The following is a 25,297-nucleotide window of genomic DNA, read 5'->3' on the forward strand; positions in this document are numbered from 1 at the left end:
GAGAAGCACAGCTCCTCCACAGGGGTGTGGTCCCTTGCAGGAATCCAGAGGAGTGCCATCAGTTCCCACGCTGTGTGCCTCAGCCTCCTCCCTGGTACACCCTGCTCCGTGGGACAGGTTTGCCATTGCTGCCTCAAATGACCATGCTGAACAAAGTCCCTGGCAATGCCAGAGGAGATGGGTTTTTCTGTGATATTGACAGCAGCTGTCCCTAACTGATCTTATGTTACTGCTTGTCTGCCATCAGAAGACCCTCAGATATTTAAACATTTGATGGCCAGCAAATTCTGCACAGATGGAAAACGAGGAGAGATCTGGATGCATAGCCCCTCGTATCTATAATGCTACAGTCTTAAGATACATATTTTTCAGGGAAACTTTTCAGTAATGATTACTTATGTAAAGCATTCTCAGCCAGAAATCTAGCTAAGCGTTATCAGAATAAATATAGATATATGGAGAATCACCATGTTTAGGTTTATTTATTGTAATAGCTGCGGTTAAAATGTAGATCAGACTGCTGTTTTGGATCACAGTCTTAGTTCCAAAAATTGCATCATCATAGGTGGATTATATCTGCATCTTTTCAAATAGATGGCAGGATATATTTCTGTGCTGTTTTTCCCTAAAGAAAAATTGAAAGATAAGAGGCAGGAGTTTCAAGTAACATCGCAACATTTAGTTGTCAAACTATGAATGGAAATTGCCATCTTAGGGACTGTGTGTTTACTCTCCTACTTCAAAAAACCTGTGTGAAAATGTAACCAAGAAGAAAGGATTTTTTTCTTTTTTTAAATCAAATAATATCTTAGTAGATGAGCAGTGATTCAACATAACTAAAACAAATATTAATTGAAAAGCACCCTAGAACTCAGAGAGGAAGTATGTTGCTTCTTGGTGAACAGCACTCACTGGAGCAGTACTGCAGATGATGGACTGACTATCCAGCAAAATTCTTTTCTGGAATCCGTTTCACTGATCTACAACACTCCTCAGCGTCCTGTCTGGGATCTGAGCTGCCTTTCTGAAGTTGCATCTTCCCACCATTGTTTGTTTTAAATGCACAATGCTACTCTCCTGCAGTTTTATGATGCAAAAATGGCAGCAGTAGGGAGATACTGTTTATTTGTCCGTCCTTTATTATAATATTTCAGCATCTATCAGCAAGCTGCACTGCCTAGTTAGTCAACAAAATCTCTCTCTTGAAACAAATAGCTATGACCCTCATGACTGAACACATATCTGTAAAATTTGTAGCCAGAAAAGAGCCAGTACTGGTAGAATTGTTAGAATTATTTAAGTTTCATTTGACCAGTTAATGCTGCCATTCACCTTTCCTCAACCCCATGCATGACTTTGTTAGGTTGGCCAGTCCCACTGTAGACAGCTTTCAAATGTAATCTTGTGCAAGCCAGTTTGTCATGTACCAAATTCTGTGTGGGCTTGCCAGGCTGTTGGAGTGGCTCCCACCACTGCCATCCTGAAAAGGCATGGAAACGTGTGTCTGCACAAATGCAGGAGCCTGCATTCTCTGGGTGTAAATCAGTCTGTTCTCTGACGTGGTGCTTATTGCAGAGAGTCTCAGTGCAAGCCAGTAATCGGCCAAAATTAGAACCTGAGGGTTCTCTGACTTGCAGGGGAGGAGTTGTGTCTAAATCTCTGTAGTTCTACTGAAGCATTATTCATACTTTGTCAGATTCAGAGATACATTTTGGACGTATCATTCATAGGAGGTTTTGTCAGAGCAATGGGAGATGTTGAAATTTTCCTATCCATACAAATTTATCTGGTGTAGTTGCTGTTTTCATCCTATATATTGCAGGAAATTTTACTGGTGCTCAGAATAGCAAAAATTTGAAGAAAGCCTGCTCTACTTCCATAAGATGTGTAATAGTCAGGATGCACTTGTGAAACTTCTGTCTCCTAAATATGACTCATGTCTGTCATCCAGAGGATCTAACATGAGTTTTAAACAAATATGTCCACTTTGAAAGATCTTATTGCCAAATCATTTTCTATAAAGGCAATGTTACTTTGTAAGGGTCAGGTTTCCCCTATTCTCCTCCCTAGTAAGGATATTCTTTCCTGCATATCTGACCTCTCGGAGATAAGATTTCCTTTTGTCAGCATTTAATGTCATCTGAGCATTATCAGCCTTGGAATTTCGTGTTGGTGGCTGTTGTCTGATGGTTGTGGAATGGTCATTGCTGCAGAAGGTGGCAATCAGAAAGGATGAAAAACATGGGAAAGCCATTCAGAGTGATGGGAACCAAACCCTCAGCAGAGCAGAGGCTTAAAGGCTGTCATGAGTTAGGAAAGCATTAAGTACCTGCTTCAGCTTTGGGATGTGTGGGAGAGCAGATTCATCTCCAGAAATCTGAAATAAGCAGGTTTAACCACAGAATTACTTTTTCCTTTCCATCTGCTCCAAGATTCAATAAATTATTTGAAACTGTGGTACAGAAGGCTGTGTAAGAGTTGACTCCATTAGCTTTTTTTTTCTTATTCTTAACTACTTACTACTAAGAATTTTATTTTACATAAATGTGCCTGTAAATTCATATTTAAGATAGTGCTATATGCTTTTGGCTGTCTTCAAGAGAGTAAGAGAGTACCAAATGCACTCGACTGATCCCAAGTATTTGTACTCATTTGCAACAGTGTGTTACAAACTCAGTCCTGGGATGGATTTCAATGCATCAGTATCTGCAGATTTTTGCTGCCAGACATGTTTCCTGTACCTCACTATACACTTATTGATGTATGGGACCATCAATCTGATGGTGATCTGAATATTTCCAGAAGGTTTTACAGCATTTCTGCTTTCCAAGATGGTCGATAGCTTAAGTCTGGCCCTCACAGGCATGGCAGAGGAGCTCGTGAGAAGATTTTGGCTGAATTTCTGATGATGTTCATGAGGTAGAGGAGCAACAGCTGCTGTACTAGTAACAGAAAGAGAGAAAGACTAATTCCAGGGCAAGGCAGCTTTCAAAGGCAAGTGAGCATCATGTGACTGAATGTGTATAATTTAAAAGAAAAAGAAAAAAGCTAGAACTTCAGCACAGCCTGTCTCTCCAGTATATGAGAAGTGAAGCAAATGAATACGGCCTTGAATACACTTTTTAATTTTTCAACACTGTATTTTGCCAACTTTAGTTCACTCTGTTGACTGTTCAGTCAGACCGTTTTTAAATTAAAAAGGAATACATGGTTGAATTATTTATTAAACAAAAGGTGCTTCCGTGCATGCAGACTACCTGGGTTTTGAATTTCTTTTGCTGTTGGAATTTGAAGAAAGTGCATTGCTAATAAGTTAAGAGATAGAACACTATCCTTCTTCTAAAATAAGTCTCTCTGTCTCTGAGGCAGACAGTAAGATAACTTGTGTCTGTCCAGCCAGAGAAGAGTGCCTGATCTTCATTCAAATTTCTAATTTTGACCTGAGTGTGAAGTTGTTTCTCCAGCTTGCTGGGCTCCATAGAGACAGAATTTGTGGTAGGAAAATGTGTTTGCAAGTCAAGCCAGTCCTAATTTTATAGGTGCTTCTGATGGGTTAAAATATGTATTTACTGGTGGGTTAATGTGGAGGAGCTGTAAGTAAACAGATTGCAAAAACTTTGTGCATTGCTGCCATCAGCCTGTCTGTCCCTGGAGGTCACCAGTTCACTTTGGGGTGATAAGGACTTTGTACAGTGACTTTGCTTTCCTCAGTCCCCATTCCTGCCTCTGTGCTGGTGTTCCAGATTGGTGCACAGCCTGGGTTTCTTTATTGTAGCCTCCGAGTGCCTGATCTTTCCTTGTCCACTTCCCCAGAAGTAAACAATTGCCAGCTTTTGGACTAGACTTTCTGAGCTTCAAATTCCTTTGGCTGATGGCTGAAGGGAAAATATTCAGGCTGGGAAACTAGAAAGGGTTTTCCAACAGTCATGGGTGGGACTGTGGTCTCCACAGCTTCCTGAAGTATGGGAGGGCTGTTTTACCTGGTATTGAGAAAGGAATTAATGTGCTGAATCTGAGGAAACATCTGTCCAAGAGGTTGGTATTTCTCATCACTGGTGTGGAGCTTGATAACCACCTAGGGTCTTAGTGAGATGCACTGCAAAAGGCTGGTCATGGCTGCAAAGAGGCTTTAGAGAAAGGTTGATGAGACCAGCCAGGACTCTGAAGAGCTCCCAGTGACCCCAGTGTGTGGAGGGTGGTTGTGAGCCTGCAGCTTTTCTGTGGAAGGAAAGCAGTGAGCAGTAGCGAGTGGCTGGGCACACCCTGGCTTTGATAGCTACAGATGGAGACCTAAAAGATTGCAGGGCCACAGTCCAACACCAGCACATGTAAAATAAGGCTCAGGATTTAGATAACTCTGTTCCAGCATACTGACGTGCATGGCCACAGTCCAACTCCAACACATGCAAAATTAGTTTCAGGATCATTCCAGCATACTGAAGCCTATGCCTAAACCAGTTATTGCCACAAGCTCAGCTAAATCAGAGGACAGCATTCAAAATATTTTTTCTTTTTTTTTTTTTTTTTGACTAGAGTAGTTCAGATGAAAAAAAATTATATTTTCATAGTAGAAGAGGAAAACTGGGTTGTTGATAGATCAGCTCCATAGGCAGCATTTCAGAATTTTAATAGCCCAAATGCAAAACCAGCACACCCACAAATATCATTTTATGGTACCCATGTACATTAAGGCTATTTTACAAAACATGGATATGAGTTGACCTAGTAATACTTTTTTGAGATACATTAGTATAAAAAAATTAATGAGTTCTTTCAGATAATATCATGTTCTTGGTATTCACACAGTACACTGTTAAAACAATGAGGGAAAAACCTATACCAAAGAGTTAAAGGATCCCTTCTCAAGATTTAATGTAATGAATTTAATCAATATTTTTCCATTACAGCAAAACTAATGTAATTAACATATTTTATTTATAGAAAAAGGGTGCTAGTAAAGTAGATTCAGCAGTTTAGAGTTGCTTGTAAGTATTTATTCAAATACAGCTTTTTTTTTTTTTTTTTGTGAAATGGTTAAAGAAGTTGGAAATTATCCTCAAGTGGCTTGTACCAAAGAAGTTAAATGGGAAAAAAATTATTTACAAAAGTATTTATATTAGCTCAAAGTGGTCATTTAGTTTGAAAGGAGCACTGGAAAGTTAAAAGTAAGAAAATACAGATACTGGAAAAGCCTCTCATATCATAGTCCAAATGTTGTAACACACACCATGACATTATTCACTCTTTAGAGACTCTGTCAGCACCTCTCTAATCAGTAATCTGTAAATGGAATGAGAGTCTTTAATTCTTCTCATTTTGTTGAGGGGGAAATTAGTAATTTAGCTACCTGTATAGTCCTTTTTACGTGCCTCGTTCTTTTGTTGTTTTTCTTTGGTTTTGTTCTTGTTTTTTTTTTTCTTGCCATTGTCTACAGAAAGACATTCTTGCGACATTTTAAATAATTAATGATTTTCTTTAGTAGAATGAATTTTTATAAAATCTGATGACCTGCTACTGGCACTCCTGTGCTGATTTTTCCACTTTGTGATAAGATAATAGTAATGAAAAAGGGTTTTCTTAAACAATAGTGTTCAAGAACTTACCCAATGATACCTGATGCCCTGAGAGCTACTTATAATGAAGGCAGGTCTGTGGTTCTCACTTGAAAAAAAATATTTGTTTGTTTTTTTGATTTTTTTAACCCAGAAACTGAGGATGAAACTTGGCTATTGTAATTAATAAATATCTCTCTGAAAGTACTCAGATTTTAAAAAATATCAATGGGTTTAGAAAACTACAAGGAGAAATGGTAAATGGTGGTAATTTGTACTTCTTAGAGTCTGAGAGAATGCATTTTTGGGAACATGAGAAGAACTTAGAGGAAAGAGATTCATCAGAGCTCTCTTCCACACAGATTACTCATTTATCCCATGGTTTGCTGATACCATCTTGGATTTCCTTCATAGTGTAGCCTGCACACTGTACCAAATGGTCCTGTTTGTCCCACAGGTGTTTTAGGAACAAGATAGAGGTCATGGTGAAGTGCCCCTTACCCCTCTGGTTTGTAGGGTTATAGAGCTCCCAAGGTGGAAGAAACAGGGCAAGTATGGAAGCAAGGAGAAGGCAACATATTCATTTGCAGAAGTCCAGTTAATGGTTATTTTAGTTGATTAGCTAGCAACTTCATTTCCTCCCTCATGAAATTGCCTCCACAGATCCTTACTTCTGGAGCTTAATCAGCAGTAGCAATCCATCCCAGGAGTGGGAGATCAGGAGTACTTAATTAAAGAGGGACTGTAAGGCAACTCTCCCAAATTGGATATCTGATCTAGCCTTGGCATCAGGAGAGCAATGCTAGGTAAAAGTGTTTATCAAGCTCCATGTAGCCACTCTGTAAATCTCAGAGATGGGAATATGATGCAGACAGCTTGTAGAAGCTGCTATAACCTGAGTAGTATGGGTTTTAGGGCCATCTGGTACCTGAACACCTGCCTACAAATAACACATACAAATCCAAAAGATGGTCCAGTTGGATAGCCTCTGTGCTTAGATTCCCCACTGGAATTTTGTCCAAAAGCAGTATACAATCTGTATCAAGTTTGAAAAGACTTTGTTCTCCCTGGTCAGTAATCAAGTGCCCATTTCAAATTTAGGTGACAGGATTAAAGCTAACCTAGGTGAGTCAAGGGTTTGGGTAAGAAAACTGCTGAAAATCACAGACTACTGTTCACACTAACTTTTGGTGAAGCTCCAGAATATTCTGAGCTTGTTTTAAGAAAGGGAGGGGAAAACCATACGAGATATATCATATGAGATGTTTGGGAGATAACCTTGCTATCAGAAGCATAATTAGACACCAAAGTAAATTTTGAGGATAGATGACAAAGACCATTGGCAATAAACCAAGGAAAGATCCATGAATATGTCTTTACGCCCAATTTTGCTGGTCCAAAATGTCGAAAAGCTGCTTTGCTTGTGAAGACACACAATATGGACAGAGAAGTACAACAGAGTGTCCTGGCAGCTCAGGTGCTCTTCTGAAGAAAGCGAGAATTAGCACTAGCTATATAAATGACATTCTGATAAATGGCAAAGTACATTCACTTCTAAAGCCTCCTCTTTTCCTGTGGAAAGATTACACAAGTCTAGTGGAATTTCATGACAAATATCTGACAAACTAGGTGATTTGGGATGGGATGTGCTTTCAGCTATACAGTCAGGTTAAGGAAATGAGATTTCAAGATCATGATTTTGGAGTGGCAGATCTGAAAATCCAGAGGAGGGGTTGGATGGTGGAAGAGTTTTGTACGTTAAGGGCTTTGGAGAGAAGTTCTTGTATTCTGTAATTTGGAAACAAACTGCCAAAAATGGTTTTAGGGCAATAATGTTGTGGGGAACAATGTAGTGATCCATAGTCATTTGCCTCTAGCCACCTCTCATTAGGTAGCTGGAGGCTCCAGGAGCTAGTAGTAACATCAAAAAAGTGAAGACTCTAACCAAAACCAAGCACTCCATGACTCTGCTCTGTATATTTCTGATGTCTTTGAATTCATTGAAGAACTGTGCACAGGTCTGACTGAATAAATTGCAACTTTTAACTTTTAATTACACCATTTGTGCATGTGTGTGTGGTTTTTAGAATGACCTTAAGTCAGGGGCACTGGAAGAGGGTGAAGAATTTTTACATGCCTGCATGTACATATATTTTTTTAAAAAAATCTTCAGCACTCTTTTAAGTTTTATTCCAAGTCAGTTTTATCAAAACTAATATTGTAACAATATGGTGAAGTCCTGACTCAAGTGTAAGAGTTGAAGTTACAGTGAACTCAGTAGGGCTGAGAGGTGTAGTGAGATTAAAATTTGAACCTTCTTCTCATTCTGAGCTAAGAATATCTGTGATGGTTTGCAGGATAATAATATTTAACTGTAATCTTCTTGAGGCATGAATGGCATTCCATTGATTTGATACAACTGAACTTGGTACTGCTGATTAATAAAACAATAAATACAGAAAATGAACTATTTTGTGTTTTATTAACAATTTGCATTTCTCATAGTATTTCATTTTCAATAAGTATAAAATCATACCCTCGAATGGTAAGATGTAATTGCTGATCATGTATCTCTTTGTTCCAGACACTTTTATAAAAGTGTATGTATTATGTATGATGTGACCTTCAAATGCCATGAATGCGTTGTGCAATAAACTGTCAATATTTGTGGCTATAAGGTACTAGATGACTTTTACAATAATTGGAACAGCTTTATTAAAAGCTTGGATCACTCAGCTGGTTAAAGAGAAAGACACAGGCCAGTGTTCATCTGGGAGTTTCCTTCTGCCAACTGTTAAATGAAAGATATTGTAAGGTGCTTAAGATGATTTCTTTCTTAAAATAAAACCCAAAACAAAAGAAGTAAAGTGGTCTCACACAAAAAATATTCTCTCAAAAAAATTTTTTTCTTCACCATGCTCAATTTTTGGTAAAAACTGAGCTCTGTCAGCTAATGGCAAGTAAACAACCCTGTGTTTTAAGTGCTAAATCTGAGTTTCTACGTCTTTCGGTCACACGATTCTTCAAAGAAATGAAACAGCTAAAATGATGTACTCAGAAACTGTGTTTGATCTCTGATTATCTTAAAAGGTTTTAATTTTTTTTAAAAAAATTGAGAAGTAAGGCTGCTAAGAACTGCAAAAAAGAAACCTCTGTAGGGAATTTGATTGGAATGAAAAGAAGAGGATAAGAAACATTTTGTCATTAACAAAATCTTAATTTTGTTGAAGTGTTCCATCAACGTCTCTCTGTGCTCTATGTACAGATTTTGTAAGTCTCAGAGTACCACAGTGAAAAGCATTAAGCTATAACCAGCACTGCATACTTACAGTATTGCCATGTATGTGTTTTGAACCCATGGGGTGTGAAAACCTCCAATCTTCAAGCGTGTGGTGCTCCAGGAGTGGGCTTGAGGTGTGTGTGCATCACCAGTTCATAAGAAATTCCTTACAATATTTTGGCTCCCTTCCTGTTGAACTTGAAATAGCACCCAGGTACTCCCCTGCAGCCCAAGGTGCTGGCTGTGGCTGCCACTTGCTTACCTCTACAAGCTGCAAGTCTTGCCCCATACAGATGGTTCTGGGCATTTTACTTCAGTTTAATCTGTGTTTTAAGTTTAACTTTGCCAGTGACTAATTGTTGACAGAGGCAGGGCAGTCTGTGCGTGTTGTTTGTCTGTGTGGTTCAGAGGGTTAAGAGGGAATTCTCATCTCAGACGTGGCATCTTTTTATTTACCGTTGGAACCTTTGTATAATCTTTATTTCTAATAATACAAACAATGTGAATGCTGCTTTCTCACTAGTAGGCCTCCTTTCCAATTCTCTTCTAAAATAGCTCTGTGTTTAAACAAATTCTCTGCCAATCCATAGAAACAGTTTAAGATTCCCTTATATGGTCATTATAAAACCTAAATCCTTGATGAAACAATAGAGACAGCAAGTTGTTCCTGACCTAAGACATTAGTAACTCTTTCTGGAGGCCTAAAATATAACTGTAATATTTAGTAATATTAGAAACCTTCATTTTAAACCACGAACTTCACTAGCGAAAAAGTGTAGTGACATCCACTAATAGGGTTCTAATTTCAAATTATGAGCACAGGGCCAGATTCTGTTCTCATTTACATGGGATGATGCTAATTGAAGCTACTTCAGGTAGGTAGAAAAATATGATTAATTATACCCCTAATTATATTCCTATTTTCCACTATTTTCAGTATTATCAAGGCTTTCTCTTAGGAAGAGGCAAGAAAGGTAAAGCATGTTTTCCCAGAAACTTGGCATATTCTATGTTGCTTCCCAGGGAATGAGGTGGTTGACTTCAGGCATACTTGCAAGAAGCTGACAGCAGTGACAGGATTAACACACTGAATATCTTCTAACTCCTTTCTTGACACTGGATTTCCTGCCACAAGATGGGCTAATCTGGGTGGTTTATGGGTCATCAAAAAATAGCTGTGGTCAGTACCACTTCTCATTGCACCAAGTTTTTATTAACTTTCACAGGCAGATTTGAATTACAAATATTCTGAATTTCAGAAATATATGAAAACCTGGGATTGTGTGCAGCTTTAAAGGCTTCTGGCCACATTTTGAAAGGGTTCTTTAAAAGTGTTGAAAATTGTGCAAGACTAAACACATACTTGTAAGACTGATTGCCTATTTTGTGAGTTGATTACCTTTTCCATGTGATTGCCTTTTTTTTGGCTAGTTTGGCAAACCTTATGTCAACAAATTCCAACTGACTTCACTGATGATCTAGGCTTCATGAGGGCTTCAATTTAGCTCCTTTGAACATGACAGCACCTCTTTGTGAATCCCTGCACCTTCACATGTACGCAGCAAATAAATGCTCTGGTGAGATTTGTGGCACATATATGTAGATGTTCCTTTCAGAATTTGATTGCTATCGTGGCTGAAGTCAGTGCTGCTGCCTAACCAAGTGAAAACAGTTTTCTTTATACAAAAGCAATCCACCCTTTTCTAATCATGTCCATGGGCTCATTTCAGACCAGTCATACAGAATATATATGGAAATGTCAAAGAATTTGTTTCCTTTTGCTCTTCGTATGACTGCCTACATAGATTCTGCTTTGAGTACAGAGACTCACTGTCCATCTAAGTTTGTCTTCTCTTTTCTGGCAGCATCCAGTGAAGTTGGCATTTCTCCTCTCTGGCATCTGTATCTGTGTGCTGAGGGCACTGCTGGCTGTGGTCATGGCTCATTTCTGGCTAGACCATTTCTGATAACCAGCAGATATTGATTGTAAAAAAAGGATTCACTGGTATTCTTTCTCACTTTCTCACTTTCTCACTTTCTCACTTTCTCACTTTCTTTTAACCTTCTACTGTAAAAGTGCTCCTGGCTCCATAACTGTTTGTCTGGATTATGTATCTCTGTGGAATCTTTCTTTCTGCCTGTGGCAGTGATGTGGAACCAGCCTGATCTCCCTGCTAGATGAGCAGTGGTGGCTTTTAGGCCCTTCTCCCCTGAGAACAGGGCATCTGTCTGAAAAAGGGCAATCCCTCAAATACTGATCTTATAGACTGGTTAATTGGTTAATGCCAAATAAATTTGCTCACCTTTTGGCCAAATTGGCTCTTTGGTTATGCAGTTAATCACCACCTTCTGATACAGATGTTGAAGTGAACTTTCTTGCATTTACCCCACAGGAACATGGGCACAGTCACATTAAGTGCAGTTGAGGCATGGTGTGCAAGAGATGTCCCTGTCATACCTCCCCAGCAGCTGCTTTGTGGCTGAATTCCTCTGTCCTGTGTCAGGAATGCTCTCTGCCTGCCCAGCAGGTACAGCACACAGAGCAGCTGGGGACTCTCAGCTGTTCCTTGTCCTTAGACTGCTCCAAAAACCAGTTTCATGTTTAGAATTGAATGTTGCTTTTCACATTTCTGTCCAGCACTTCTGCTGTGAACAGACACTACAAAGTGAAAGGAAAGCTCAGAGAGAGTAAGTTCAGAGGCAAGGCTGGGAAGTCTCACATCTAGTATGTACATCTATATCATACTTCAGTCTCTTATTTCCTGCACTTTAATCAGGAAAGGTTGGGATGGGCAGGAAGATATTCAGGATGCTGACCTGCCTATAATGGAAATGGATAGTAAAAAAAGCAGTGTAATCCCACGTGCATCAAATGCACATCATATAGACACATAAATCAGGGAACCACAATGGCTGGAAGATAAGTAACTGTTCTCTTTCCTTCCTGATCTTTTATCCTCAGAATTGAGAAGCTCCCAAAACCATAGCTAAAATACTGAGTAAATAATAAATTAATTTGTGGAGGCCAATCCTAGTTGTGCCATTCTTTAAAACTACTTTTTGCTATATTTTTGCATAATTTAACAAAGCTGAGAGATTCTCCTTGTGAAGGTGCTTTCAATAATAGGAGAAGGGGGACATCAGAGGTGTAGAATACATGATTATTGATAAAGCTGAGGAGTTTTCATTCCCCACATATTCTGATGTTGGCACAGTCTGTGTTCCTCAGTTTGCTTCTTACCTTTTTTCTTGTCAGTTTCTTCTTTTTTCATCTTTAGTTTCCCCAGATCACTTCTGAGAGACTCAACATAAGAAAACCTCAGTTGCAGAGTCAGTAAGACTTAAACACATTTTAAAGTTAAGCACATTTTAAACTTAAGTGCTTTGACAAAGAGGTACAATGTGGCAAAATGGGGCTGTGGTAAGAAGCTGGGTTAGCATTTGATGGGGAGAGTCGGCAGCCTTGAACATATCTTTTCATTGTTGGGAATAAAAGACCTTAGATGTAAAGCTGCTCATTCAGGTAGCGATGGCCTCCAGCGCTTCGGTGGGCTTTGTAGGCAGAGGAATTCAAAAGAAAACCCCTCAGCCCAGCTTTAAAGTCTTAGGAATGCTTTCACTGTGGGAAGAAAAATTCTTCAAGGTAAGGCCCCTGTTGGAGTAAAGCCTTTGGAGCTATCTACTGTATGTCTACTTAAATCTAAAAGAGAACTCTTCAGACCACCCACATCTTTCTTTGCTTCATTGTTGTTTTCAGTTTGCTTTTTCAGAGGGATTAGTGCTAGAGTAAACTCCATCGTCTTGCTCCCTTGAAAAAATTCAATTTTGTGTAAAGTGAAAATTAGACTCTTAAATCTGCAAAGAGAGCTGTTCATCTTACAAATTTATTCTTTTTTATTGGGCCACACATATTCTAGATAGAAAGATAAAAGGCAAATGGATAACAGGCCATCATTTGGAGTGACATGTAGCAAAACATAGCTAGTAGACTTATTCTGTAAATTCCTCCTGAGTGGCTTGTTAACTTTATCTATATATTTATCTATAATGCTCATATAGTATTTATTGAAAATCAAAATAAAATCCTGCAGTTTATCATCATGCATTCTGTGTTTTGCACTTCATGAAAATCTTTTTGCACTCAGGAATTCTTTTTTTTTTTTTCTAAAAGAAGCTTAAGCCATAATTGTATACAACTTTTGAGGAGTAAAAACACAGAAAATCTAAACTCTTTAGGGATATTGGAATTATAGGCTAGCACCTACATATGTTTTCCTAGACTCACAGGACAAAATAGACTCCTATACCATGCAACTTTATGTAGTTGAAGATAATTCAAAATGACATTTACTAGCTTTCTAACTTAAATATTATGCTTTAACTCTGCAGTCTGAGAACAGTCAGAAAATGTGAAACAGGAATGTGATGTGAAAACTATCAGATTTACATTTTGAAAAGTAGTAATAGCTTGATTACATACATGACAGAGATTATATATATATATATATATATGTGTATTTAATGGCTCTATCATCTCCTTCTTTCAGCTTTAAGCAAAATTGTTTAGAGGAACCATTTTATAATACATACTGAAACGCCTGTTAGTGTTACCTTTTCCAGAAATGTGGATTTGGGTCTCTGCTACTGTGAGAATAAATTTTTTTAGAGCCAAATATCTAAGTCTTTCTTATGTGCCATTATTTCCTTTTAAAAGGCAATGCTGTGTAAACTGCACTATGTTTCCTGACAGCTTTAGTTACATATCAAATGGGTAAAGACAGAACATTTTTAATCAGTAGTTTATGGTTGAAATAATCAAGACTGCATGCAGGTTTTAACTCTGTGCTCCCCACCTGGATCTAACCCAGATAGCTCAGTTCTGCACAGGGTGTGATGCTGTGTCCATGTGTCCTGCTCCTGACGTGCCAGCAGTGCCAATCTGGGTCACAGCTTCAACATTTGCCATGGTTTTTGGTGACATCATGCACTGGTGCTTACAGTGATACTGAATTGATGCTTACAGTGATATTACATGACCCTCTGTGTACAAGATGATGGATGAGCCTTGTGTGGTTTGAATAATGACTTTTTTTTAATGCCCTACATTTTTTTTTGCAATTTTTATGTCAGTGTTTGGTAAGTTATTTTATTCCTTGCCTGCTTGGATAAAAGCAGTTCATTCAAGATGACTGTTTCTTTATATCAGGAGAGAGAAGAGGTGTCCTGGAGTCTCACCCATTGTGTTGTGATGCAAAGAATAAGTGTAGCTGTGAGCTCTGAAGGAGAAAACACAGGAGCTGCGGGTGAGAGGGAGATGGAATTCCCCCTCATCTGAGCAGTTTTTTCATTGTTTTTCACATGATATTAGGCCACTCTCTCGGTTGCCTGTTGTAATTCCAGTGCTGAGATGTTGCAGAGGGAGTTGGTTAGCTTTGCATGTGGACATTCTCAGTGCTGTTGGACCTCCCTTCACTGCAATTCTCTTGTTTTAGGAGGTTTTATTATACTGGTGCAAACTTTTTCCCTCTAAAAGCTTACAGGTTTTCACAATACTTATAAATTAAATAGATCAACAAAAGAACAATCTCAAACTTTTGGGGAAAAAATTAATAGGAACTAAGCAAAAGAAGAAATCAAACCAGCTGCTGACACAGCTGTTTCTTTTCTTGTATAATTCAGTATATAAAGGTGCCATATGCTGCTTAAAATCATGATGGGAAAGATGAAATAATTTAAGACAATAACAAGAAAATACATGAATTGTCAGCATTCTGTCAGATTTAAAGAATGAAATAGACAGGTGTAGTATTGACATGTTTAACTTTGTGTTGTGTTAGCAGTTTTAGTGAGAACAACTTCTGACATGTGCTGAAGTGATGTGAGAACATTTCTGTGTTGCAGACATTGGAGAAGAAGCTGGGAGATCTGTAGGAGTCCAGCAGCCAGCTTTACTGAGAGACAGGAGCCTTGGTTCTGCCATGAAAGACTGCCCATATTGTGGAAAAACTTTCAGAACATCCCACCACTTAAAGGTCCACTTGAGAATACACACAGGTGAGAGGAACAAGTGAGCACTGTCGGCACGAGCCTCGTGTGTGTGGGGGTTAACAAAAAATGTGCCTAGGAACCTTAATTCCCACTGTAGATTTGGACTTATTAGTTGGAGAAAGTCTTTTGAGAAAGATGTATGACAGTCTTAAATAAAAGCACAAGGAATGTGTTGTTGGATAAAGACCACTTTAATAGAATCATCTTTTCCCAGTTGAGGTTATTTCTGTCTCCTTCCCTGCTTCATCACTGTTTCCTTCAATTACCCTTGTCCTTCAATAGGCATAAGCCTATTGGTTTCAGACTTAGTTATACTAACTGCTTCAAAGGCCTTCCTTAGCATCTGCTTAGGGATTCTGCATGTTTTTCTCAGTTACTATTTTTGTTCCATTTAGCATGCTCATTTTTAACCTCTCACTGTTCATATGAATGCATCAGCTTCACGGATCTGCTTTTTTTTTCTTCCCACTAGAACTCACACGAATTAGTACTTGTAAGTAATAAAACTTACCATGCTTTCCACCATGGTAAAATTTCCCATATTTTATTTCAGTAACAATTACAGCATTTTACCCTACAGAGATTTGCTACTGAGCTGGATACTCATTTTGTTTTGGTATTTCTCTCACTGTGAGGACTGCTCTCAGTACTAGTTATTTCTAGCCACTCCATTCAAATTTTAAGATTTCATTTGCTTGAAAGTGCACATGTGCATGGCAAGGTCCATGTAGAGACACAGTTTGTATTTAAGAAGACTTTATCCATGATTAAATTCTGACATAAAATGTTGTAGTCCTCAGGTGCTGTTCACATCATTTGAAATTCTGTATACGGTCAATAGGATCCTGTTTTCTTCCCAGGGTTAAATGTCTTGGTAGGCTTTGGGAGAGTATTTAAAACTTGAGATTTGGGATACTTCTTTTTGGAAACAGACATAATGGGCCCCATAATTTTAATTTTATTTTTAAACTATTTTAATTATATTTCAGAATTTTACTGCTACTTTCCTAATAGGAAGGTAAAATAATTGCAAGAAGAAATACATTCCAGTTACACCTCCTGCTTGAAAATCTTCACTATTAATTTTTATTTCACTGAGGTACTAGATAAGCATTCTTCCCCTCCCTTCCTGAAATCAGCAGTGATGGTTTTCCTATGTGAGTGCATAATACTTTGGGTTTGTGAATGTGAGGCCTGATTTTGAAAATTAGAAAATTAAAATGATTTAAAGGAAAATTTATTGGTTTTGAAATGGGAAAATTTGTTCACTGCATTTCTGTTCTTTCTTTTTTGCACTGTGGACTATACCACACTCAAATTTAAAATTTGGCACCTTAATGTAGTTTTGTCTGACTGGATTGCAAACTATTTAGGGCAAGAATATTCTTCTCTGTGTGTTGAACTTTGGTGGGGGGGAGGAGAAGAAACCTGGTGAAAACCTATTTGTGTGGTCTCCAATGTACTAAAAGTAAAGAAACTGTAGTTATTTTATTGAAAAATAATCTTATAACTCTGGAGGTTAATGAGTTCAACATTTTTAGTATTTGAGAGGCAAAAGAAAAGATATTTAACATGAGGTTACCCAGCTCTTCATTTTGTTTTATTACATAGTGAGCACTTTGTTCTTATGTTAAACATGGCAGTGATTATACACTGGGTATTTGTGCCTTAGAACTAATGGAAAGTAAATTAATTACAATGGAAATATTCCATAAAAATTGCATATTAATACTGACTAAAGAAAATTAAAACATGAAAAAAGTAAACTGTATAATATAAAATTTTTTTTAAAGAAACGATGGGAACAACATTTACAATGTATTTAAAAATGATTATAATTTTAAAATAGGTAAAGATCAGTTTCCATTAGGTTGAGAACAAAGTATTTGTAAATAATGACAAGAATATGTTTAAGTGAAGCAATGTTTTACATATTGGAAATAATCCTAATAAATAATATAAAAATGTAAATTGGCAAATTACTAGAGTTATTAAATAAAAATTAAGTTGCTTTGCAGTAAGTGGAAATGATGCAATAGATATCAGTTATTAAACAAATATTGGTTAGCTCATACTTCTCAGGGACAGTTTCCTGCCTTTTATGTCACACTCTATCTTTATTATATGCCTGGATCATATAACTGACTGATAAAAAACACTTTACTGTATTTCTCCACTACATTAACTCAATTACTGTTCTTGTTCTCACAGCACCTGTTTGTTAGAGATGAGCTCAAGCAGTTCAGCAGAAGTCGGGTTCCTTCGAACATCTGTGTGTTTGGAGGCACACGACTGGCTTGGTTTGGTACCCATGCCAAGAGCAGACCCAAAGCCTGATCCAGCCAGGAGGTGCTTCTGTGGCAATTGGCCCAAAAAAGCTGGAGAAGCAGCTTAATCTTGCACAAGAGGAGGAAGCTGTGCTCTGTTTTTGGAGAATTAGCCAGTGGCTTGAGTTGCTCCTTTTTTTCTGTTGGATATTTCATGGTTGCAACTTACTCCACACTGAGCCCTGGTTTCTGTGTAGTTTGCTATCACATAATAAGCCTGTGAAGGTTAAAAAAAAAAAACAACCCAACAAAAAACCCACACAAAAAAACCAAATCAAAGTTTTATTTAGCACACTCAGTTTTGTCCAAACACAACTGTAGAGGACTTTTCCTATTTAGCTCAGGGATATTCATGCAGGAAGAGCTTTAAGGGAAAGATAGATAAGGTATGATTTCTGATTGTTCCCATGTGGTAAGAGGAAAAGGGCATAATTATGTGGAATCAGTTTCTCCTCTTTCTTGCTCTAAAAACAGTTGATGGGTGAGACAATTCCCTGGAACAGCCCTGAATGAAGAGAGGAAGGATTTTCAGGCCAAAACACTTGTAAGCCTTGGGTCTTAGGATAGACAGAACTCTTCATGCCCTCTTAGATGAGATCTTGATGCTGAGCAGTGGCCAGAGATGGGCTGAGCTGCCCTCCCAGCTCACACAAACTCTCTGGGAGGAGAGGCAGGGACAGGATCAGAGTGTGTCTGTGCACAGCAGTGCCTGGCAGGCACGTGGGGGCCTGCCCACTTTGGGAGCCAGCCTCCTTGCTATAAAATAATACCTCATACAGCTGAGAGGTACAAAAAACCTCAGAGATGATGTTTTTGTGAAAAAGCAAACCATCTGAGTATCTCAGACCAATAATGTGCCATATGCAGGTGCTTCTAGAGTTGTCATTTTGCCCCACTGGAGGCAGCAATTTAAGGTCTCTTCATTCAAGGAGCTGAGCATCTCCTTTATGTTCCTGAGCACTTTTAAACCCCCCTGAAACACAGTAAGTGGTGCGGGGTTTACATTGCATGCCTTAACCTTTGGACTGTGCAGGAACAGTTAAGTGTAAAACATTAAAATTTCTTCTGTCCTGCCTTTGACAGGGGACACATTATGTAGGAGCTGGTTTCAGATTGGCTCTAGCACCTCTCTGCACCTTGCATTAGCTCTCAGAAGCTACTGCAGGTACAGACCAGTTTGGGTTTGTGCTGTCATTAGATGCTCAGGTATATTCCCAGTATGACAGACAAAATTAAATCCCTAGAGTAAAGAAAAAAGGATAATGTGCATGAGCAAAGGAAAGATGGTTTGGATTGTACTTAACAGAAGGAACCTAAGAAAGAGATGAATAGGAAGAAAAAACTTGGCAGGGCAGTATGCATTGACTGAGAGTCTGTTACGATACGTGTGACACACAACTAGCATATATTAGATGTATTATATGCATTTACAATGTTACTGCATTTTCCCTTGGAAATGTGACTAGCCAATTTTAAACCATGCTCAGATGAACTGATGAAATACAGTAAAAATGGTGCTGTTTTAAATGAATTCAATTCACATTTCCTTCCTAAAAAAAGACTGCCTGTTGCCATTCTCTGAAGGCGCTTGTAGTGGGATGAGCAATATGAATAATTAAGGAAAATGGGTATGTGTGCTCCAAGAGGAGACAATTTTGGTATTGAACATCCTTTATTCTTACATTTCTAAGATGAACTAAAAGGACTTTTCATTTCTCTAGATTCCTCCAGATTTCCCATCCTTAACATTGTACAGCATGCCTTTTCTCCTGTCTTAATGACATCCCAAACTTTTGTTGAAAATAATTGATTGAATTTAAATTTCCTTAAAAGTTTAAGAGGTAATGTTACAGTATAAATTTCCTACCAAACACTAAGTAGGGAAATATCCATTAGTGAAATTAACTACAGTTTCTAGGTAGCTAACAATGTGCAGTATACAGTAGGGCATGGCTAATGAACACTGCAGTGGGTGATATTTCATTATACAAATTAATGCTCACATTTTAATGGGAAAGTCACATAATGAATCTCAGCTTCAGTGACAGCAATTAGAGACACAGATTGTCCCCTTCTGGACAAGGCACTGTTTAGCAATAAGCAGCTGTGTAAAAAGTCTTCAGGTTTACAACATATATATATGCTTTGGGGGAATTGTGTACAGTTTATATTAATGTACTGAATCTTCCCTGCAAAGTAACAGCCATATTTATCTCTCTGCATTTTAACTAAGTAAAGACATGTAAAAAGACTAAATAAATATTGCGGATGAGATCTAAATAAAGGAAAATATTCAATTATAAAAGTTTATAAAAATTAAAATATTTTATAGTGATGGCGAGTGCATAAATAAAAAATATTTGATAAAATGAGTAAAACCATCAAAATTCTGTCCTTTTACAGGTAGTTTCATCTTATATAATAGAGAAAAATGACTAGTAAAGGAAAGTAGTAAAGAGAAGAAGTTAACTAGTGTTTCTGACAAACAGATTAATTGTGTGGTGAAACATGTGCAGGATCCAAAAATAATCCTACAGAACCTTTGATATTCCATTTGGTTTAAAAAGTGTGAAGTGAATGATTAGAATGATAAAAGAAATTACTGTGTAAGAATAGGCATAATAATGAACTAATTAAACCATACAGCAATTCATTTCTAAAATATCTACTGCACAATGGATAAAATAGGTTATCAATAACTGTTTCAATGGTAAAATAAAAAATGCTGGAAAATGTTTTCAATATTTTCATTAAGCAGTATTCTCTGGAATTATGAGATGTTTGATTTCATTTGCTTTGCATGAAAGCAAACTGTAGCCTGTTAAGAAATGTGTGGGGTCAAATTGCAACTCCCATTATCCCCAAGGGACTGTCACAGCCCCACTGCAAATGGGGCTCCAAGTGTTGGGGCTCTTGCCCTGGTGCAAAGCTGTCACTGTACTGAGGAGCAGCACCACCAGGAGCAGAAGGGCACAATCCACAGACAACTCATAAAATCTTATTTAAAAGGGAGAGGGGAGCATTCACTCAGTGGGGAAAGGGAGTGCAGGGTGCAGGACAGATTGTTAAGAAGCTGTGTGTTAAAGATGAAAAATAAATAAAGAAGCTCACAGCACAAAGTTAAATAAATAAAAGTAAAGAAATGTGATAAAGGAAACTAAAAGCAATAGTAAAAACATGTATGTCTCTATGGAGGTGATAGAAAATGGAGTAAAATTCTGTGGATCTGACAGGCCAAACAATTGCTATCTTGCTAATACTAGACAAGAATGGATAAGAAATTATTAACCATGGTATAGAAGACTGAATACTCTTCTGCTCTGTTTTCAGAAAGAAGCATGATGGTTTTCATGAGCATTTTCCAACGACACAGTTATGCTCCCATTAAGTAATGAGGCTGTTATGCTGTAGCCCACTGCATTTTAATATTTTTTAGAATTAATTAAACTGGATAACTTTAGATAAAATCTTTAAAAACCAGGCTGGAGAGCTCTCCAAATCATTTCAGTTCATTGAAAAAAACACCCAAAAACCACCTTGGAACACAGAGCGAGAGCCATGGCACTCAGAGTGGTAAAACAGCTCTGGCTATTGTATTTCCCAAAAGAAAGAATATTAGGACCTTGAAATTAGGACTACCCTGACAAAAGTTTGGGGTAAAATTACAGAATGAACTGGGTAACTAATTGAAAATTGGTAGCATATTTATTTCAATTTTATTTCATGAAAGAAAGTTTTATCAAGTTCCTTCTCATAAAAGTAGCCTGTTATATGTGAAAATCCCCCCAGCAAAAACCCAAAACCAACAACAAAACAACAACCAAAAGAAAAAATCCCCCCCAAATCAGTATGCAGAGATGAAATGGCACATAAACTCTCAGTTCCACAGCAGTGCTTTCAGCTCCATCTATTTGGTATTTCGTCATTATTTGGAAGACTATATAAAAATCACTGTTGATAAAATTTACCAATGGCACAAAAATGGTAAGATGCTAAAAATCATGGGGAGGCACTGATTAGTCACTTAGTCAAGTGGGCTCTTTTCAACAATATGAATTTTAAATCAGCAACATGTAAAGGAAAAAATACTAGAGGCGGTGATGAACTGGGCCTGGGACTGTGGTAGAGAAGCAACAGAATATGAGCTGTTAGTTGATTGCTAAATCTATGGATGTAAACACAGTCTTGGACTGTATAAAATTGCTATCAAGTTGAAATTTCATCAAAGCTTTAGTGGGTACCCATAATTTAAAAGGACACTGAAAAATTGGGAAGGATGTTCCACTCAAGGATGAGAGAAGGTGAAGAAGTGATTGTTTTGCTGTCTGCAAATACCTTCCTCAGGAAATAGAGTTTTTAATTTAAAAAAAAATCTGTTCAATCTAACAGGGAAAAATGTAGCAATGTTCAGCAGTAGGAAGCAAACACTGGACAAATTCAAGCTAGAAATAAGGCACACATTTTGAGCAGTAAAAGTACTTAATCAGTCAGTTTACCTAGGGACATGTTGGAGTCTTATTCACTGCCATTGTTGAAACGTAATTTGTTTAAACTATAGCAAGTAAGTTTTATTTCAAAATGTATTTACACTCTGATGCTGGAATTATCGTGTGAGGATCTTTGGCTAGTGTTGTAGAACAGATAAGACTAGATGATCATAATTGTCCCTTCTGGCTTTAAAATCTGTAAATCTAGTTATAATCTGGCTGTGGTCTCCTTGCACAGCCCGTAGCAGATGGTTCCCCTGACCGCTAGGGTCAGATTGTGTTCTGAGCAGGACTGGGGATCTCCTGCATAGGTCATACAGCTGGGTGGTTTATAAACCTGCTGTACAAATGGACCTGTTTCTGCTGGCCAATATGTCTGTTTCCAGTTATCTACCAAGATTTTGTGCAGATTTTACAAGCAGCATTGAATTTTTATTGTTTTATTTTATCCTGATATAAAATAGTTCCGCTGAGATATCTTGTATCTTGTAAACCAAAACAGTAGGTAGATCAGAACTATGATTGTGCTGCCCAGATAAGGTACTCCCTATAAGTTTTTTTTGTTTTGTTAATTGTACATGCTGGAATATTCTCTCACCCTCCTCCATTGTAGAAAAGTTTGCAGGCATGCAAACAGGGCCAGAGAATTAGCAAATTCAGGGTGGCCATTGCCTTTGTGAACAATGAAAAATGACTCTTGGATATGAAATGCAGAAGATTATTTTGAAAAAGTCATGTTCCCTCACTCCTACATGGCAACATTAATTTATGTGAACTGATATTAAGTGTTAAATAACTCATCCAGACACTGCTCTTGGCAATAATACCAGGGTAGTCATTACACCAGGATGAATTCTCTGAAACCTTTCCTCAAAGTATGAGACACAAACAGGTTGTCTTCTGAAAAGAATCATAGCATACCTCCCTTGTCCCCTGCAGTGTTCTTTGGACATGTACTACTGCATTTGCTGATAGAATCCTGAAAATTAGTGGTCCTTTGGGTTTTACATTGAAACTGGCTTGGTTTGAGGTTAGACTGGGATTTTTCCCACAGCAGCTTATAACTCTGTTTTGTCATTTGTACAGGGTCTTACACAGGGTGTAGCTGGTTATTAATTGGAATGGATGAAGTAGCATCTAAATAACTGCACAATTACTGAATTTAGGAAATACTGACAGACTAAATTAAAAAGATTCAAAGATGATTGACTCCATCCTACTCCCTTCTCCCAATGCCTGCCCTTGAAATAGCAGCATTTAAGACTGCTTTGAAATAAACTAACCAGTGCCAGTGTTTGGATCTGGCAGAGAACAGCGAGGTTTTGAACAGCTCCCTTTGAACAATGCTGTTTGGCCAGTCCTGTATTGCAAAGGTGGCACAGTGTGTTGCTTCATGTTGAGTTCCATTTCAGACCTTCAGCTTTAGATCTCATTTCTAGCCATGTGAGGGGTGAGAGCACCACAGAGGCAGCACACCAAGGCTGGGAGAGATCTGAACTTTTTATCACACTGTCTCAGTCGGTGTCTTCTTTCAGTCCAATGCTCATGGCATTGGTGGTGAGCTCTGTGCAGATCTCCTCTGCTGAAAGGAAACTCGCTCTGTGGAGAAGCCTTAGAGCAGAAAATGGAATGACTTCAAGGCTTAGCAATTCAGAATAAGAGTATGTTGTGCCCAGGGCTTTAGACTGAAGGTACTTTTAAAAATACAAAACAGAACTAGAATTTTCTCCAGTTAACATTTTTAAACTTATACCCATTCTTACATATGCATACTGCTTTAAGCAGTCTCTGCATGTTTTTAGCAACATCAGTACAGACTATATTACAATTTTCTCCTTCTCCCTGCAATAGTTTTCCAGCAGTTGATGTAGTGCCTGCAATGCTGGGACACACTTTTAGATGGTGCCACTTGATGTGCAATGCAAACACACTGAACTATCCTTAGAATGAAAGGAAGTGCTCAATATAATTGTGTTAAAGATTTCCGTGAAGGCATAGGGGATGCTGAGGAAGAGCTTTTCAATTAAGAGGAGTGAAAATTCAAAAGTGAGAACGTTTAACCCTGCAGAGTCTGGTACTTTTCACCAGTCTCATTATGTCTTAGCAACGCCTGAAGTACTTAAATTGTGTCAGAAGTCACTAGTGACTGCTGACAGTAACTGGTGGGATAAATATCAGAACTGAAAGAGGCCCCAAAAATACTACAGTGATGCTGTAAACCCAGCATCACTGTCTGGCCCTGTTCTGACTGGCAGCACAGCTGTCAGAGTTTGCACACTCCCAAACAGCCCTGCAGAAATGCAAACAAATAGACAGCCCGTGTCTTCTGTCCTCTTTTCCCTCTCTCAAAGGCCTGTGATGGGTGTGTGCATGCTCAGGTGCCCCCCTGGGACCAGAGAGGCCCAGAGAGGTGTGTTCTGTCTCAGGTTTGTGGCTCAGTAGGAACTGTTTGTTTTTGCACAGCTCCCACTAAACACAGCCCCTCCATCGGTGAAGCCCAGAGCTTAATTAGGTGATTGGGAAAGACTCAGAAATTTCATTGAAATGTTTAAATCTGATTTCTTCTGTTGTGTGGACAGAGGCCTAAAGCATGAACCATGCTAATTACTACCTCACCCTCTGCTGAGAACCTCTTGTTTGAGGCACTGAGCTTTTCTCCTCTCAAAAGGTTGATTGATATGGTTTGATATCAAGCTCTCATGTCTCACCGTTTAGCTTTAGGATTACATTATGGATTTAGAATTTCCACTGCTGGTAGGGTGCTCCAGCCCTGGCTGGACTGCAGCACAGATCCAGCCCCTGTTCATGTCAGGGAGCTCTCGTGCAGCCCTCCATGGCCATGGGAGTGTTCTGGGCTTGTCTCTCATCAGTAAATTCCTGCCATCATTGAGAGGAGCAGCTTCCCAAGTATTTACCAGCCCTTCAATTGAGCCTCTAGCTTAAATAACAGAAGTTTGAAAGCTTTTCAATTTTGTTTTTAGCAGATTTTGAGGTTATTTGAAAGTGGATAACTTTCCAGCTGGTTTGGTGAACTACATAATATTATACAGCATTTTTACTGTGGAGGAAGTTTTCAAAACAAATGTTTCCATTATACCATTCGGAGAGGCTTGCTTTTGTCTTTTGTATCACTTAGGAAAAAAAAAAGCAGCTACCTAGAAAAAACAATTTCTTCTTCCAGAGCTCCCTCACAGAAACAATTGCCAGTATTGACAGCTTGCAGGTCTTTCAGATTTCTGTCACTTTTGGAGAGGATTTCCGTACTTTTTATTTTAAAATAATTCTGTATTGCTAACAATGCTCTGCAGAAATTTAGAGGTACCTTTGCTTAGATGTACATCCTTTTCAGATACGTCTTTATGACTATATGTGAATATTTATTATACGTGTAAAATCTTCTGCCTCTTTGAAAGTATAGGAAGAACAATAAAAGTTTAGTGTGGGCTTCAAATATTTACTTAACTCACGGAAATCATCTTATATCTTTTAAAACTCTATTCAAGCCAAACCTAGAAAAGTGCTTATGGTAGGTAAATTACACATTTTACTACTTGAGCCTTAGAAATGTCATTAGTACAAAATTAAAGGACTGCAAAAACCAGT

At 38.2% G+C, this 25,297-nt stretch overlaps 1 protein-coding gene across 24 annotated transcripts in view; it reads left to right on the forward strand.

Annotated features, from left to right (window-relative positions):
- Positions 1 to 25,297, forward strand: part of ZNF536 (zinc finger protein 536) — a 344,757-nt gene that overhangs the window by 198,566 nt on the left and 120,894 nt on the right. For all 24 annotated transcript variants that reach the window (XM_064386627.1, XM_064386638.1, XM_064386644.1 and 21 more), the window contains one exon: positions 14,734 to 14,886. In XM_064386627.1, the coding sequence (XP_064242697.1) occupies positions 14,734 to 14,886 (153 nt within the window). The remainder of the gene's footprint in view (positions 1 to 14,733; positions 14,887 to 25,297) is intronic.

The sequence above is a fragment of the Passer domesticus genome, chromosome 12 (assembly GCF_036417665.1).
Source record: "Passer domesticus isolate bPasDom1 chromosome 12, bPasDom1.hap1, whole genome shotgun sequence".
In the NCBI taxonomy this organism is placed as follows: domain Eukaryota; kingdom Metazoa; phylum Chordata; class Aves; order Passeriformes; family Passeridae; genus Passer; species Passer domesticus.